This window comes from Pongo pygmaeus, chromosome 7 (assembly GCF_028885625.2).
Source record: "Pongo pygmaeus isolate AG05252 chromosome 7, NHGRI_mPonPyg2-v2.0_pri, whole genome shotgun sequence".
In the NCBI taxonomy this organism is placed as follows: Eukaryota; Metazoa; Chordata; class Mammalia; order Primates; family Hominidae; genus Pongo; species Pongo pygmaeus.
Window position 1 is genome coordinate 153,474,154 of NC_072380.2, and position 15,994 is coordinate 153,490,147.

The window sequence follows — 15,994 nt, forward strand, 5'->3', positions numbered from 1 at the left end:
AAGTCCCCGCCTGGGCAACACGGAAAGACCCCGTCTCTACAACGTATTTAAAAATTAGTGGAGTGTGGTGGTGTGTGCCTGTGGTCCCAGCTACTTGGGAGGCTGAGGTGGGAGGACTGCTTGACCCCAGGAGGTTGAGGTTGCAGTGAGCCATCATTGCGTCACTGCACTCCAGCCTGGGTAACAGAGGGAGATCCTGTTTCAAAAAGAAAAAAAAACAAAACCCAAAAAGCTAAAAGTCTGTTTACACTACCCATTCATTTCAATCCCCATTCTAAGAAGTAACCTTATCCTTTTCAAACCTATGCTTTCACATAAACACATAGCTATCTACAAATACATTGTTTTATTATTTTTATACACATGGTATCAAACCCACACTTCTGAGGCTCCCATCTTCCTACTCTGTGTCTTTGAGATCTTTCCTCCTAACTGTATACAATGTGGCCACCAAGTCTAGAACTACAGACATGGTAATCACGTGCCTTACTGTTACCACCTAACCACTTGCTACTTAGTTGCCTGTGTTTCTGAGCTTGGAGGTCAGCCTGGGAGCCCCACTCCACTACTGCTGAGCGCCACACTGCATGCCCCAGCGCACTCCTCTAACCCACCACTTCCTACTGATATTTAGATGGTGTCTTTTGTTGTTCTTTTTTTTTTTTTCAGAGTAGTCATCCTATACATCTCCTTGAGATATAGAGACTGGGAAGAACGGGTGGGTTAGAGGGTACACGACGCTTCTGCTTTAATACCCGCACCGGACTGCCTTCTAAAGAGGCAGGGCCCACCTGCATTCCCGTGAGTGGCTCATGCCCAGAGTCACAGAGCTCCAGGTGCAAGGCTGAGTGTGACACAGCCATGCTGCCCAGCCCCCCGCTCCACAGGCACAGGGCCATCGCGTCTGCTGGTTCTTCTGGGGCCACTTGACGGAGCTCAAGACGAACAAGGAGGAAGAGAGGCAGGGGAAGGGAGAGGAGCCCACCTCCTCCTCGCAGCCCACTCGTGCTTCTCGGCACAGAGCATGGGGGCAAGGCCCACATGACTTCAGCAAGACTTAGGTCGTGCGGGCCTTGCCCCCATGCTTTCTCGGGGCTGGCTCAAGACTGGCTGTGTTGTGCAGCCACCTCGGTGCCCACAGCTGTATGGGATGCTCCTGGGAGGAGGGGTCTTGCTTGCACCAAACCCTAACCCGGCAGCCCCGGGAAAGGGGCGGACTATACTGCAGGGCCTGAGGGCACTGAGGCTGCTTCACTGTGTAGTTGTCAGAATGTCACGGAGGTGACTGAGGTGCAAGGGCATTTTTCTCCTGGCCTTGGATAAAGCCTCTGTGTTGGACTCATTAAACATCTACCCGGGGCATTGCACAAGGTTTTGGGAACTACAACTAAGATGCCATCCTTGCTCTCACAGAGGCTGCAGTGTGGTAAGAGAGATGGGTAGGAGATGCTAAGCAGCAGGACGGAGGAGCCCAGACTCATGACAGGCTCAGGGCCCCACCTTCGTCTCCCTTTCCACTCGGAGCTCCCCTCCAGCGGCGCTGACCATGAGCACCATCCACCTCCCCACTGGGGACAGGAGCCGTGTCTGCCTCAGCCACCACTGCACCCCCAGGGCATTGCAGCTGATGTGTGAGCGGGGGTCTCAGGAACGTGGGTGGTGGGAGGAGGGAGGAGGTAGGCCAGGGCTCCCACACAGGTCTTGTGAGCACAAACATTTTACTTCTGACATTTTCCTATGCTGTTTTGATTGATTATAATTTTGAGATAGGGCCTAAAGGTTCCTAGGTCTAGGCAGCAACTCTCAAGCTGGCTCATAGCCTAGCAGGTTGGCCTTGGCCCTGTGCATGCAGCTCCTGCCCTGCATCTGCTGCTTACCAACTGCGTGACCCGAGCCTGGCAGGCGAAACCACAGGAGTGTAGTAGCACAGTCCTGGAAAGATACCACGTTCTCATCACCCTCAGCCTCTTTCTGGTGTCAGATGACGAAGCCTTGGCCATGCCTAGTTTCATAAAAGAAAGCTGCTTGTGTACTGTGGTCGATGGCCTAAGGGCCCACCTGCCACCGCACCAGTCAACAACCCAGAAAATGTGGGCCAGGCACGGTGGCTCACACCTGTAATCGCAGCACTTTGGGAGGCCAAGTTGAGCAGACTGCTTGAGGCCAGGAGTTTGAGACCAGCCTGGGCAACATGGTGCAACCCTGTCTCTACTAAACAGGCTCACGCCTGTAACCCTAGCACTTTGAGAGGCCAAGGCAGGCAGATCACAAGACGCCAGGAGTTTGACACCAGCCTGAGCAACATGATGAAACCCAGTCTCTACTAAAAATGCAAAATTAGCCGGGTGTGGTGGCGCATGCCTGCAATCCCAGCTACTCCGGACGGATGGCTGAGGCATGAGAATGACTTGAACCCAGGAGGTGAAGGTTGCAGTGAGCCCAGATCATGCCACTGCACTCCAGCCTGGGCAACAGAGCAAGATCCTGTCTCTAAAAAAAAAAGGAAAAAGGAAATGTGTATACTGCTTTATGCCCTCATTCTGGTTCTAAGAGTACCCCCTAAATCACAGATTCACACAGGGTTCTATCCCAGGGAAACGCAAAAACAAACCAGCAGTCCCACTGATGGAGAGCCACACAGCAATGAGATATACTAAAAGATCTAGGAAGACCTTTAGTAAAGAAAGCTGCTTAACCCAGTGGTGCACATAGCTTTTGTTCAGAAATACATATTTTAGTAAGCGCATATTTAAAGAACCTCATAGAACTCTCAACATACTCTGGACATGTTGAGTGAATCCAGTTGTTTAGTTTTACAGATATGAGAACTAAGTCCCCAGACATTCTCTCTCTTAGCATATTCAGAGTTCTGCAACCATCACTATGGCTTAGAACATTTTCACCATCCCAAAAATCAACACTATACTCAACAGCAGTCACTCCCCACCATTCCAGGAAAAGAAAAATTTACACAACCATTTATAATAGCATCCAAGAACATAGCATACTTTAGATTCATAGTGACCACAATAAAAAATTCAAGGGGGCTTTCTAGCAGAAATTGATAAGTTGTTTATATTTATTATTCTATATACTTGGAAAAGCAATAGATCCAGAATAGCTAAAACAGCTGTGAAGAACAACAAATTTGGAGGAACTATTTAATCAGATTTCAAGCCTTACCACTTAACTATAGTTAAAATGACCAAGAGTTCCTGGCCTAAAGACAACACAGAAGAGAATCCAGAAATAGATCCACACACATATACAGGTTGAGCACCCCAATCTGAAAACCCCAAATCCAAAATGCTCCAAAATCTGAAACTTTATGAGCACCAACATGACGCTCAAAGGAAATGCTCATTGGAGCATTTTGGATGTCAGGTTTTCAGATCTGCAATGCTCAACCGGTAAGCATAACAGAAATATTCCAAAATCAAAATAAATAAATAAATAAATAAATAAAAACTTAAAACACTTCTAGTCCTAAGCATTTTGAGTAAGGGATACTCAACCTGTACAATCAATTTTTTTCAAAGGTCAACAGGTAAATCAGTGGGGAAAGAAAAGTATTTTCAACAGACCCTTACCTCACACCATACATAAAAATTAATTCAAGATGGATCGCAGACTAAATATGCAAGCAAAAACTATAATTCTAAAATAAAAACAGGAGAATATCTTTATGATCCCTAGGTAGGCAAAAATTTCCTAGAGAGACTACACTATGTAACAGCTATTTTTAAAAATTTATAAATTGGACTTCAACAAAACTAAAAAGTTCTGCTCATTAAAAGAAAGAGACCATCAGGAAGGTAAGATGACAAACTTTGGACTAGGAGAAAATATTCCCAGTATAGACTTCCATAATGGTGGTTTTTAGGTGCCAATGTGTCTAGATTAAAGAATAATCCAGAGAACTAATAAAGCTTGACTTCTGGGCATGTCTGTGTGGCTGCTTCCAGAGGAGACTGCATGTTAGTCAGAGACCGGGTGGGGATCTGCCCCCAGTGTGGGTAGTGCCATCCAATCAGCTGCGGGCACAGACAGAAAAAAAAGGAGAGAAAGAGTGATTTCTTCTCTCCCTCCTAGGGCTGGGGCACTGTCTTCCTCCTGCCTCGGACATCAGAACTTCAGGCTCCCTTGGCCTTTGGGTTCTAGGACTTATAGCAGCAGCCCTGTGGGTTCCAGTCTTTGGCTTCCCTGATTATAAGGCTTTCAGTCTTGGCCTGAGCCCCACTACTGACACTCCAGGGTCTCCAGCTTGTAAATGGCCTGCTGTGGGACATCTTAGCCTCTACAATCAGGTGAGCCAATTCCCCTAATAAATCCCCTCTCATATCTATAGATATATGTACAGTCATGTGTGGCTTAACCACGGGGATATGGCCTGAGAAATTCACTCAGGCGATTTCATTGCAGTGTGAACATCATAAGAGTATATTTACATATACTCAGGAGGTGGAGTCTACCACACACCTAGGCCGCAAACCTGTACAGCATGTGACTGCTGAACACTGCAGGCAATTGTAACACCATGGTAAGGATGTGTACATCTACATATACCTAGGTCGGGCCCAGTGGCTCATGCCTGTAATCCCAGCACTTTGAGAGGCTGAAGCAGGTAGATCACTTGAGGTCAGGAGTTCGAGAGTGGCCTGGCCAATATGGTGAAATCCTGTCTCTACTAAAAATACAAAAAATTAGCCAGGTGTGGTGGCAGGCGCCTGTAATCCCAGCTACTCGGGAGGACGAGGCAGGAGAATCGCTTGAACCCAGGAGGTGGAGACTACAGTGAGCCAAGTTCATGCCACTGGACTCCAGGGTGACACAGCAAGACTCTATCTCAAAATAAAAAATAAAAAAATCTAAACTTAGAAAGGGTAGCGCATTGCTATACTATGTTATGTGGGCTATGATGTCAGCTCCCTTACAATCTTTTGGGACCATGGTGGTATATGTGGTCTGTCACTGGCCAAACGTTGTCATGTGGTACATGACTGTATCTCTATCCTATTGGTTCTGTCGCTCCGGAGGACCCTTACAAATGCAATGTGCATCCAGAATATACTAGAAACTCTCACGGATCAATAACAAAAAGACAAGAAACTCAGTGAAAAAAAAAAAAAACAGGCAAAACACTTCAACACTTTGCTGGAAATAATATATCGCTTAATCGATGAAAATAATATATAAACACATGGAAAGATGCTCAGATCATCAGGTACCAGAGAAATGAAAATTAACCACAATGAGAAACCACTACTCACCCACCGAAACACAAAAAAAAACACGCCTGACCACATCGAGCGCTGGTGGGGGTGGGCGGCCTTGGAAACACTCAGCGGAGCTGACGGGAGGAAAACATGACGGGAGCATGGGAACACCATTTATTTGGCAGGTTCACATGCAGCTAAACGCACAGCTGCCCTTCGGCCCAGCAATTCTACTCCTAGGTATTTATCTAACAGAGACGAAAACACCTCCACAAAAAGAACTTCAACAAGAATGTTCACAGCAGTCTTATTCATAATGGCCACAGCCTAGACTGCCCATGTGTTTAAAAGGAAGATGAAAAACAGACCACGAAATGGGCAATAGAGTATTCTTTTAGCAATAAAAATAAGCTACAAATACACACAATGGCGCAGGTGGGTCTCATAAATTCTGCTGAGTAAAAGCAGTCAGGATTGAGGCTGTGTCACTATACAGACCCGGAAACTAATCTATGTGATACACATCAGAACGCTGTGACTTTAGGGGCTGGGGGTAACCGGAAGAGGGTATGAGGCAACTTTCTAGGGTGATCAGTATATACATTTGTCAAAATTCTTCCAGCTGTACATTTACGATGTATGTATTTCACTATCCTGAAACTGTGTCTCAATACAAAAACTTGATATATATTTATATATATATATTTTTCAATCCGTAGGTTTGACTCTGAAAAACTGTTTTTGAAAAACAAATGCAGCTGAAACATTCTGGAAAAAAGCCAGATGGATCTGCTGAGAATTTCAGAGTTGATTAGTTTAAATGCCGTGTCTGTCCGCGCAGACCACTTACACAGCTCATGAAGGATGAAACGTAATACCTGTTAACTCTCCTCGGGCACTTCTCTGGCTTGATATCCAATTCATAATGATAGATGTCAATTTTGGGGATGTCCATTTCGAAGAAATTGGCCTGTAATTTGATTGTTCTCCCGGAGGTCCCAAAGTCGGGTCTAGGTGGAGGCTTGAAGGCATATCCTTGGATGGGGGGTGGCGGCGGCGCAGGAGGCGCAAGTGCTGGAATGGCAGAGAGAACACCCGTTAACGGGGGAGTAGGCTTGCTCTGCGGCCCTTCCCATCCCTCGGCCCTGAGCCACTATATGCCCCCCTCTGCTGTTTCCATTCATGTCCAGGCCAATATTGCATTCCACAGAGGAGGAGTCTCAACGTTAAGCCAATAATTTACTTAAAACGTATGATAACAACTCATTGGTGATCAAACTTGCCATGTCCATTTCTGTTCTTTCTTCCTGTCTCAGACACTGGACAGATGAGGCAGCATGAATTACCAGCACGGGAGACAAGGCAAAGAGCCCAAAAGTGTCAAGGCAGTGCCCCTCCCTTGTTGCTGTTTAAACCATTCATTTACTCAGGAAATGCTTTTTATTATGCATAAGCGGCAGAAACTTCATCTCAACTCAAGTTTTCAGTGGCTCCATATTAGTAAAGTTCAAAACGTAGATTTAGACAAATAAACATTTTTCAATAATAGAATATTTTCAATTTTCACTCATATGTCTGTTTAAAAAAAAGACAACCCTTCTCCATTTAAAAAAAATCACATGTACTTCAATCCCTATTGACATCCACTGGAAAGAAAAAGTACTCTACTAAAAATAATATGAGCTGTTCTTACTGTATTTCTGACCTAGAAAAACTCAGAGACTCCTTGAATTATTTGGTTTTTTTTGTTTGTTTCCTATGAGAAAACTAACATGCATTCAAGGTTATTAAACTCACGGAGTTACACCATTTGGAAATGTCATGGCAGCGTGGCCTTCCACCAAGTCGCCATGACTTCATAGATGACACATCTACAGACTTCCACGACACTCCATCCTTCAATGGCACTCAGCGGGTGCCCCTGTGGGCTGGGCACCATGCCCTGGGCCAACGTTACAAAAATAAACCAAGTCAGGCTGGGCGCGGTGGCTCACACCTATAATCCCAGCACTTTGGGAGGCCGAGGTGGGTAGATTACCTGAGGTTAGGAGTTCAAGACCAGCCTGGCCAACATGGTGAAACCCTATCTCTACTAAAAATACAAAAAGTATCCGGGTGTGGTGGCACGTGCCTGTAGTCCCAGCTACTCAGGAGGCTGAGGCAGGAGAACCACTTGAACCTGGGAGGCGGGGGTTGCAGTGAGCCGAGATCATGCCACTGAACTCCAGCCTGGGTGACAGAGCAAGACTCCATCTCTAAATAAATAAATAAAACAAACAAACCGAGTTCTCAAGCAGCGCCCATGCTGCCACCAGGGACAGTTTCCAGGTGTCAGTCATCCACATGATGACGTCTGATGACTTTTCATAAGCTCTGCAGCTCACCAAGATCTTTCCCAGCAAGGACCCTGACTGTGACAGGGAGTGGACATCGCAGTCCAGGTGGGTTCAGCGGAGCCAGCCACTCCCTTGAGGACCGGCTGAGCCTCTCTGTACACCACACCGGAGTAGAACAAAGCGCTCGCCAACACGTGGCCCCGTTCTCAGGTGGCTCCAACCACCCAGTGAGACGGCTCCCAGGAAACGTCCAGGACAGAGCCCAGGAATCCGGCCCCACGGCCAATCTCGATTTCAGGGTCGGACACGCTTCTCTTGGGGAGGAGAGTCACTGTCCTTCGGTGACTCCCAGCTTACAAGGTGCTCATGCAGTTACTTAACCGAGCCTCACAACCATACCACAAAGGGGCACACTGCTGGCTGCGAGAAGGTTTTGGGCTGGAACACGAGCTACTCGCAGGTGAAGCAGAGCTGCTCGGCCGCCTCCAAACCAGGCCCCTCCACTGGGCCCCCAGGCAGAGTCCAGGCACAGATGCAGCTCGGGCCCAGGGCTCAGGCTGACCCTATTTCTCCTAAGGAGCCTCCCCTGAGACCACCTCCTCTGCAACACCTGGCGTGGGAGGCGAAGAAACCTGCACGCAGCCTGGTACTAACCCCTGTGAATAAAGGCAATGGGAAAACGCAGCGGTAATTCATACAATGTGCAATTTCCTAAGATAGTTCTTTCTTGCTTCACGTGAAGGCACATGGAATATAAAATTACAAGTTAAAGACGTAAAAGTTTTCCAGGCAGAGAGGCCAGGGAGGGTCCACCTTTCCGTATCTTCGGGAAGGCAACTCCACTGCCAAGGACGCCTCTGCAGGCCTGAGACCTCGGGGTGCCTGAAATCTACTCTGATCACTCACAGGGAGTCCCACGTGTAAGCTGCAGATACAAGCTGGAGGATCAAAGCCAAAGCGTGCAGGAGGAGACAGAGCAGAAGTGTGCAGACACGACCCCCATGCACAAGGAAGGTGGGGATGACAAGAAGGGCACTGGATGCCCACCCCAGGCTGTGAGCCCCTGGCCCCGACAGGTGAATAATGCACCAAGGTGGGGACCACATGTACAAGAGGCCACAAGACATGGATGGGCCACACACGCACTTGTCACATTTGACACGGATGGTTCTAAAGGGAATTCTAACACCACCTAGGGACGCACTCTCCATGTGCTCTCTGTTAAAGAAACGAAAGCCCGCGAGGAGGAGGCATCTGGGATGCCTTCACCAGGAAGATGCCACCACACTGGCATTCACGGAGCAGGTCCTGGCTCCCACCTCCTGGCTCCCACTGCCTGTCCAACAGCCGAGTCCCAAATCCCTTGCCTGCATCCAAGACTCAACCTCACCTCCCCACAACTTCCAGGACCACTGGGAGCAGCCATCCTCCCCCATCTCCTCCATCCTCCAAGGATGTTCCAAGGAGTAATCAAGGTTCCACCTGTCCGTGGACACTCTCTCCAGACACCCCACGGGCACCTCCTCCCCAGGCCACAGGTGGCACGTTCTGCCACATATCCTACCCAGCAACTAACCAGTCTTATTTTAAATGGGCTTCCAGTTGCTTCCATAAGTGTTAGTCTTGTCTCTGCATTGAAGGTTGAAACCTTTGGGAACAGAAAGGCAAATGCTTTCATTCAGGAATCCCAGGATTCTAGCACAGTGCACCTCAGCCACACTGCAGGCTCGGTTCCAGATCGCCGCAATAAAGCAGGTCACACCAATGCTTTGGTGTCCCAGTGCATATAAAAGTTGTTTGCACTATACTGTAGTCTACTAAGTGTGTAATAGCATTGTGTGTAAATAATGTACATATCTTAATTTAAAAACACTTTATTGCTTAAAAAATGCTGACAGAGACACTAAGTGAGCACGTTACTGGAAGAATGGCGCCAAGAGTTCCTCAGGCTACTACAAACATTCCATTTGTGAGGGAAGGAGGGAGGGAGTAAAGAAGGGAGTGACGCAGGGAGGGAGAGCAGGAGGGAGGGAGGGAGGAAAGGAGGAAAGGAGGAAGGGAAGGAAGGAGGGAGGAAAGGAAGAAAGGAGGGAGGGAGGGAAGGAAGGAAGGAGGAAAGGAGGGAGGGAGGGAAGGCAGGAAGGAAAAAAGCATACATTCTTTGTGCAGGGCAATAAAGTAAGGTGTACCTGTGGTTGGAAGGGACCTCAGCTGCTCCTGGGAGGGGCGATGGCTCCCCGGGGCCCAGGGCTGGCAGGCCCCTCTGCACTTAAGGCCATACCCATTCCTTAGACAGCGAGTTCGGAGGGCAAGGCCCGGAACCCAGCGCAGTGTCACGTACACAGCCGTGCTGTGTTCACTGAATCGGCATCACTCAGCACATTTGTTTAAGATTCCATTTTTAGAGCCGCATCTCACACAGTGAAAGGGAAAAATAGTGAATGAGTAATTGGCTTCCTGTGTGAGCAACTGGGTCACGGGGAACAAAAAACTTCAGTATACACAGCGGACGTCAGCAGAGGTGGGCGGCAGGCGAGCCTCCTGCAGGAGCAGGTGGTCCCCTGAAGAAACCCCTTTCGGAGTTGGCTCCTCCCCGACTTTTCAGGGAGGGATGTGGAGCAGACTCCGTGCTACTTGCCCTGAGGGCCATCTAAGTAAGGGACAGGGACAGGGGAAAGTTGGTGTGTGAAGAATAAAGTGCAGGCCTGCCAGGATCCCCCGCAGACGCAGAAGTGTACCCTGAGGTGGGGAGAGCAGCTGCAGAAATTCAGAGTCATTAAATAAATGACTAGCCCAGCTCTTCCGCGAAGCCGCTTTGGCTACCAGCGAGTGAACCACAGGCCTGGGTCAGCACCCATAGGCTGCGCAGCTGCGGCCTGAGCTTGGGTGGCAGCCTCGCTGTGAGGCTGGCACAGGGGCCCATGGCTGTCTCCTAGGAAGCCGGCCCAGTGCTCAGCACCCATGTCTCAGGGGATGTAAACGGTTAAAGATCTGCCACCCAAATGACACGCAAAGCTCTTTCCGGAGCTCCAAAGTGAGTCATTATTCAAAGCCATGCTTCCCGATGGTCCTCATAGAACTCTGTACTCATTACACTGGGCATCAGCCAGAAAATGTGCAGGCCAAAGAAAGTGAGAAGGATAGCTCAGGGCTGCTAAACACTTCTGTGCCACACCCTGGGCCAAGCCAGGTGCAGACATGGTGTCTGTGATGCCCTGGCCAGGCAGTGGCACAGCAGCCACTGAGATCCGTGCCGTCAGCACGAGCCGCGGATCAGGACAAAGTGATGGCTCAGTGAGCACAGACCAGAGAGTAGATGCTATCAAGCTGTACTCTCCTGCTGAAATCAGGACACGAGGGTGACAACTCACCTGTTGTCTACACAAGCAAGCCTCCCTTATGGCCACCCAAGTTGACGCTAAACACAGTCATGGCAGCTTTTTTGGTGAAATGGACAGAGACGGTCTCAGAATGTGTGCAGGGAACGCAGACGGAACATCTGCTCCTATCAGCCGGAGTGCAGACAACTGTATGCTGTCTCCCATGCCAGGCTCGGGCCACCAATGAGTCCACGGTGAGCCAAAGCCAAAGCCTCACCCAGCCCACGTTCACAGAGATGCGTCTGGCCCAGGCGCCACGGCTGCGCAGCAGGGATGGCTGGAGCTGGGTCCCCAGCTGATGCGTTCTACCCCCTTCCCCCCAGTCTGACTCCCAAACCGGGGCAAACTGACCTCGACAGGGGCTCTGGAGCCCCCCAGGTCTGTAAGGACACACCAAAAGTCAAATGCAACAAGATGGGGAGGAAAAGGAACCCTCGCACTTTGGGGGTCCCAGGTCCCTGGCCACAGAACCTGCCCAAACACGGACGCCGAGGAAGCGGAGGCATAGATGGGGGTCCCAGGTCCCTGGCCACAGAACCCGCCCAAATATGGACACCAAGGAAGCAGAGGCACAGATGGGGGTCCCAGGTTTCTGGCCACAAAACCTGGCCACAGAACCCACCCAAATACGGACACCAAGGAAGCAGAGGCACAGATGGGGGTCCCAGGTTTAGGGCCACAGAACCCGCCCAAATACGGACGCCAAAGAAACGGAGGCACAAACATGCCCCATGGTGGAAGGGAGTCAACACAACCCACTTCGCCAGCCACCGGTCACCCACCTCCACAGGGGAGGCTGCTCCTGCCTCTAGCCAGAGCTCTGCATCAGGAAGGAAGAGTGCACCCTCCAGCCCTGAGCAGGAGCCACTGCATCAGTGCTCCTCAGAACCAGGGGCATCGGCTCAGGAGCCAGCTGATGCCACCAAGGGAGTCTCAATGTGGCAATGGGAGCTGGTGCACAGGCTCAGAGAATACGTTCCAGGGAATGCTGGCCATCGACCAGAGCCCTAGGCCCCCTTTGCCCGGGAACAGATCCTGCTGCAGCCTCAGGACCTCATGGGTCCCAGCTTATGAAACGGCCCCTACCCCTCCTCCTGTGGGCCTGGGGACACAGGATGTAGCCATCCACCACCGCTCCCCGGCTGCATCCGCACCCTGAGAAGGAGCTTTTGCCTTCACTCCCTTGGGCCCATGGGAAGGCTGGGTCGGAATGAAGGAGGGAAGGAAGCTCTGGGTGCAGCCCCAGGTGGGGGCAGTCCTCACAGCGGGGGCAATGGGGCTGTCCTCCAGCAGCATCTTCGCACTTCTGTTGAGCACTTCTGTGTTCTGCGGGCGCGGTTCCTGGAAGGCTTTCGTTTCTGTTCTCCCTGAGTAAAGGAAATTATTGGAGCATTTCCAACCTGTCTCAGCCTGGTTCTTGGCAACACCAAAAGAATGGGCCATGGGAGGCAACATGAGCAGGGAGCAGTCACCCCAAAAGCAGGGGCTGTAGAAGATGCTGGGCGAGGATAGCAGGGAGAACTCCCCCAGGGAAGACTGGAGTGCTGCTGCTGAGGCCGACACAGGCAGCCCGCGCCTCCAGATCAGACTGATGATCACCCCTAAACCACTTGCTCCCCTCTTTTAGTTTAATGAGTAACAGCCTGAAAATGTTAACCTTATTTTAGTGAGCAATACAGCATGCAAAGGAAGAGCATGACACACCTGTACAGTCTAGGACTGACTATAAACAAACACCTAAGCTCCCGCAGATGACTAACCATCAACACGGAATTTCCTGTTGGGGTTTTTTAAAATAAATGTCTGTGGTTCAACCTGAAACTGCAACCACCATTATCTCTTTGAGAAATGGTCCTGAAAGCCACCCCGTGATCTTTACGAGAAAACTTTTCCCCATAAATGATGAATACACTTTTCCTCACAAGTCAAAAACATCCTCTTTGATCCATCATCTGTCTTTACTCAACAATATTAGAAATACTGTAATAAGGCCAGGCACAGTGGCTCACGCCTGTAATCTCAGCACTTTGGGAGGCTGAGGTGGGTGGATCACCTGAGGTCAGGAGTTCGAGGCCAGCCTGACCAACATGGTGAAACCTCGTCTCTACTAAAAATACAAAAATTAGCCAGGCATGGTGGCAGGCACCTGTAGTCTCAGCTACTTGGGAGGCTGAGGGAGGAGAATCACTTGAACCTGGGAGGTGGAGGCTGCAGTGAACTGAGATCACACTCTTGTACTCCTGCCTGAGCAACAAGAGCAAAACTCTGTCTCAAAAAAAAAAACAATATACTATAATAAAGACAAGGAGGAATTAAAGAAATACTGGTAAAATGTAAGTTATCTCCTACAGAAATATTCCCCAATCGAGGCAGCTGATGAGACCACAGCATCTCAACCACCGGCCCTACTAAGGCAGACCCACATGCTGGTCCAGGGCTGCTCGAAGCCTGACACCTCTCAGTGGAGACATGAAGAATGCCTTACGCGTATATTTCTCTGACTCTTCTCTGCAGCCTTTTCTGGTTTCAACTCTAGATTTCTTTTGTGATTCTGACTCTGTATCTGCCTCTCCCACTAGAATGTAGGCACTGCAATATAGCAAGGACTGTGTCTGTTTTTGTGCAACTGTTGACTGAATGAATACACGGATGAATAAAAGAATATCTTGCTGTTACACCGACTCTTAGTAAAAATGCCTTATGGGTTTATGACTCAATCCCAAATGTTTTCAGGACAAAACCATAAGGCATCCATAGGAAGGCTATTACTCTACCTTTTACAAATAGTCTTTACTGTTTATTTTATATTTTGTCCTTTTTAGTAGAGACAGGGTCTTGCTATGTCACCCAGGCTGGTCTCAAACTCCTGGCCTCAAGTGATCCTCCTGCCTTGGCCTCCCAAAGTGCTGAGATTCCAGGCGTGAGCCACAGCACCCAGCCTGTTTCAACTAAGAAGCCAGCATGTCTCCAGCATCAACATTACTCCAGTACAAGACTTCCAGCACATTCTTGTCTCTTCTCATGTCCTCTCTTTTGGACTCGTCTTCATTGCACAGCTGAGGAGCCAGGAGCTCCACAGGGTGAGGTGACAGCCAGGGCACCTGGGCAGCAGACCACAGGGCTAGGATTGTGATTTCCAGTTTGCCCCTCCACCAACATCAGCCATCAAATCAGCTGACTGCCCTGATGCGGGTCTATGTGACATCTCTTGTACTTCAGAAAGAGTCTTGTTTTCCAAACAATCCTTTTTTCACCCAAAACATACAAGAATCTGACCTACCTATCACATGTATGTTCCCTGAAAATATATATACCTATTACGTATCAATAAAAATAGACAAAAACTTTTTTTTTTTTTTTTGAGATGGAGTCTCGCTGTTGCCCAGGCTGGAGTGCAGTGGTGTGATCTCAGCTCACTGCAACCTCTGCCTCCTGGGTTCAAGTGATTCTCCCACCTCAGCCTCCCGAGTAGCTGGGATTACAGGCGTGCGTCACCATACCCAGCTAATGTTTGTATTTTTAGTAGGGACGGGGTTTCACCATGTTGGCCAGGCTGGTCTCAAACTCCTGACCTCAGGTGATCTGCCCGCCTTGGCCTCCCAAAGTGCTGGGATTACAGGCGTGTAATCCCACTGTGCCCGGCCAACATACACTGATCTGCCACCCTCATGCCTCATATCTGTGCTAAGCAGCTAGGAAAGTTAAAAAAAAAAAAAACAACTTTGTGCCCTTTTACAGTAACTGATTCATCCTAGATACCTAGTACATTTCTCAATACTTACATAAAATGTTTACTTCCCTTTTTAACATAAGTTCCCATAATTGAAGAAGCAATGGCCACCACCATTGCGCCAGGTACAATGCAGACACCTTCAGGCAAATAACCTCTTTAATCCTTACTATGAGCAAGGCAGGCAGGATCCCCATCCTACAGATGTGGTCCGAGATGTCTGCAAGGACACCTGACAGGCAGAGCTGGGACTCACACACAGCAATCATGGCTACCAGAGCACGCAAGCCTTGCCACCAGGCCACGCTGCCTTGAATGGATAACAATTCTGCTTAAATCAAAAAGGAGCTGGAGGAACAAAATGCATGACAATCCATCCTCACCAGGTTCACTCAGTTCAATCTGCGAGCACAGGAACACCTGCCCACCAGTGAGGTCTGCAGGTGCCAAGCCCCGTACTAAGGGTTTCCTAAACTCTACCTCAACGCACGATGCCACTCACCCTACACTGCCTGAGCACCTCCTACTCCTGCTCTCAGGGCGCTCGTCTTCAGAAGACGGCAGGGAGGAAAACCATCACCAGCTCCCTGAATGGGCAGGCAAGCCACTGGCAGCACTCGGGTTGGCTGGAGGGGGCTTGCCAGTTAAGGGGACAGGAGAGAAATAACTCAGTCGGAACAATTTTCTGAATATCTGAAGGAAAAAAATAAGGTGAGCTCTCTCTCACATCTTATTACAAAATAAATTTCAAATAGAAACTGTAAATAGATAGCATTTTTAAATGGAACAAAAACGTCCACAGAAATATTTTAAAATTTAATAACCTTTTATAGTTTTGGGGTGGGAATGCTCTTTCTGGGATTACAGGCATGAGCCACCGTGCCCGGCCCTCTTTCTTAGAACCAAAAAGAGGTTGCAAAAGATGATTTCTGGCTGGGTGTGGTGTCTCACACCTGTAATCCCAGCACTTTGGGAGGCCAGGGCAGGTGGATCACTTGAGGCCAGGAGTTCGAGACTAGCCTGGGAAACATGGCAAAATCCCATCTGTACAAAAAAAAAAAAAAGAAAGAAAATTAGCCGGTCATGGTGGCATGCATCTGTAGTCCCAGCTACTCAGCGGTGCTGAGATGGGAGGATCACATGAGCCTGGAGAAGTCAAGGCTGCAGTGATCCCAGATCACGCTACTGCACTCCAGCCTGGCTGACACAGTGAGACCCCATCTTGAGGGAAAGAAAAAAACTGTGTGTGTGTGTGTGTGTGTGTGTGTATTTCTCTAATTGCATGACAAACTGGGAAATTTTTATGACATCATAAATACACAAACCTAAAGG

General features: G+C 49.1%; 1 protein-coding gene across 8 annotated transcripts in view; it reads right to left on the bottom strand.

Moving 5' to 3' along the window:
- The window catches only part of AGO2 (argonaute RISC catalytic component 2), a 118,078-nt gene that overhangs the window by 61,385 nt on the left and 40,699 nt on the right, over positions 1-15,994 (bottom strand). For 5 of the 8 annotated variants that reach the window (XM_054499834.2, XM_054499832.2, XM_054499835.2 and 2 more), the window contains exon 2: positions 6,095-6,290. In XM_054499834.2, the coding sequence (XP_054355809.1) occupies positions 6,095-6,290 (196 nt within the window). Of the gene's footprint in view, positions 1-6,094; positions 6,291-9,741; positions 9,875-12,086; positions 12,489-15,994 lie in introns of those variants that run through there. The other 3 variants (XM_063669138.1, XM_054499839.2, XM_054499837.2) reach the window with 3 other exon arrangements.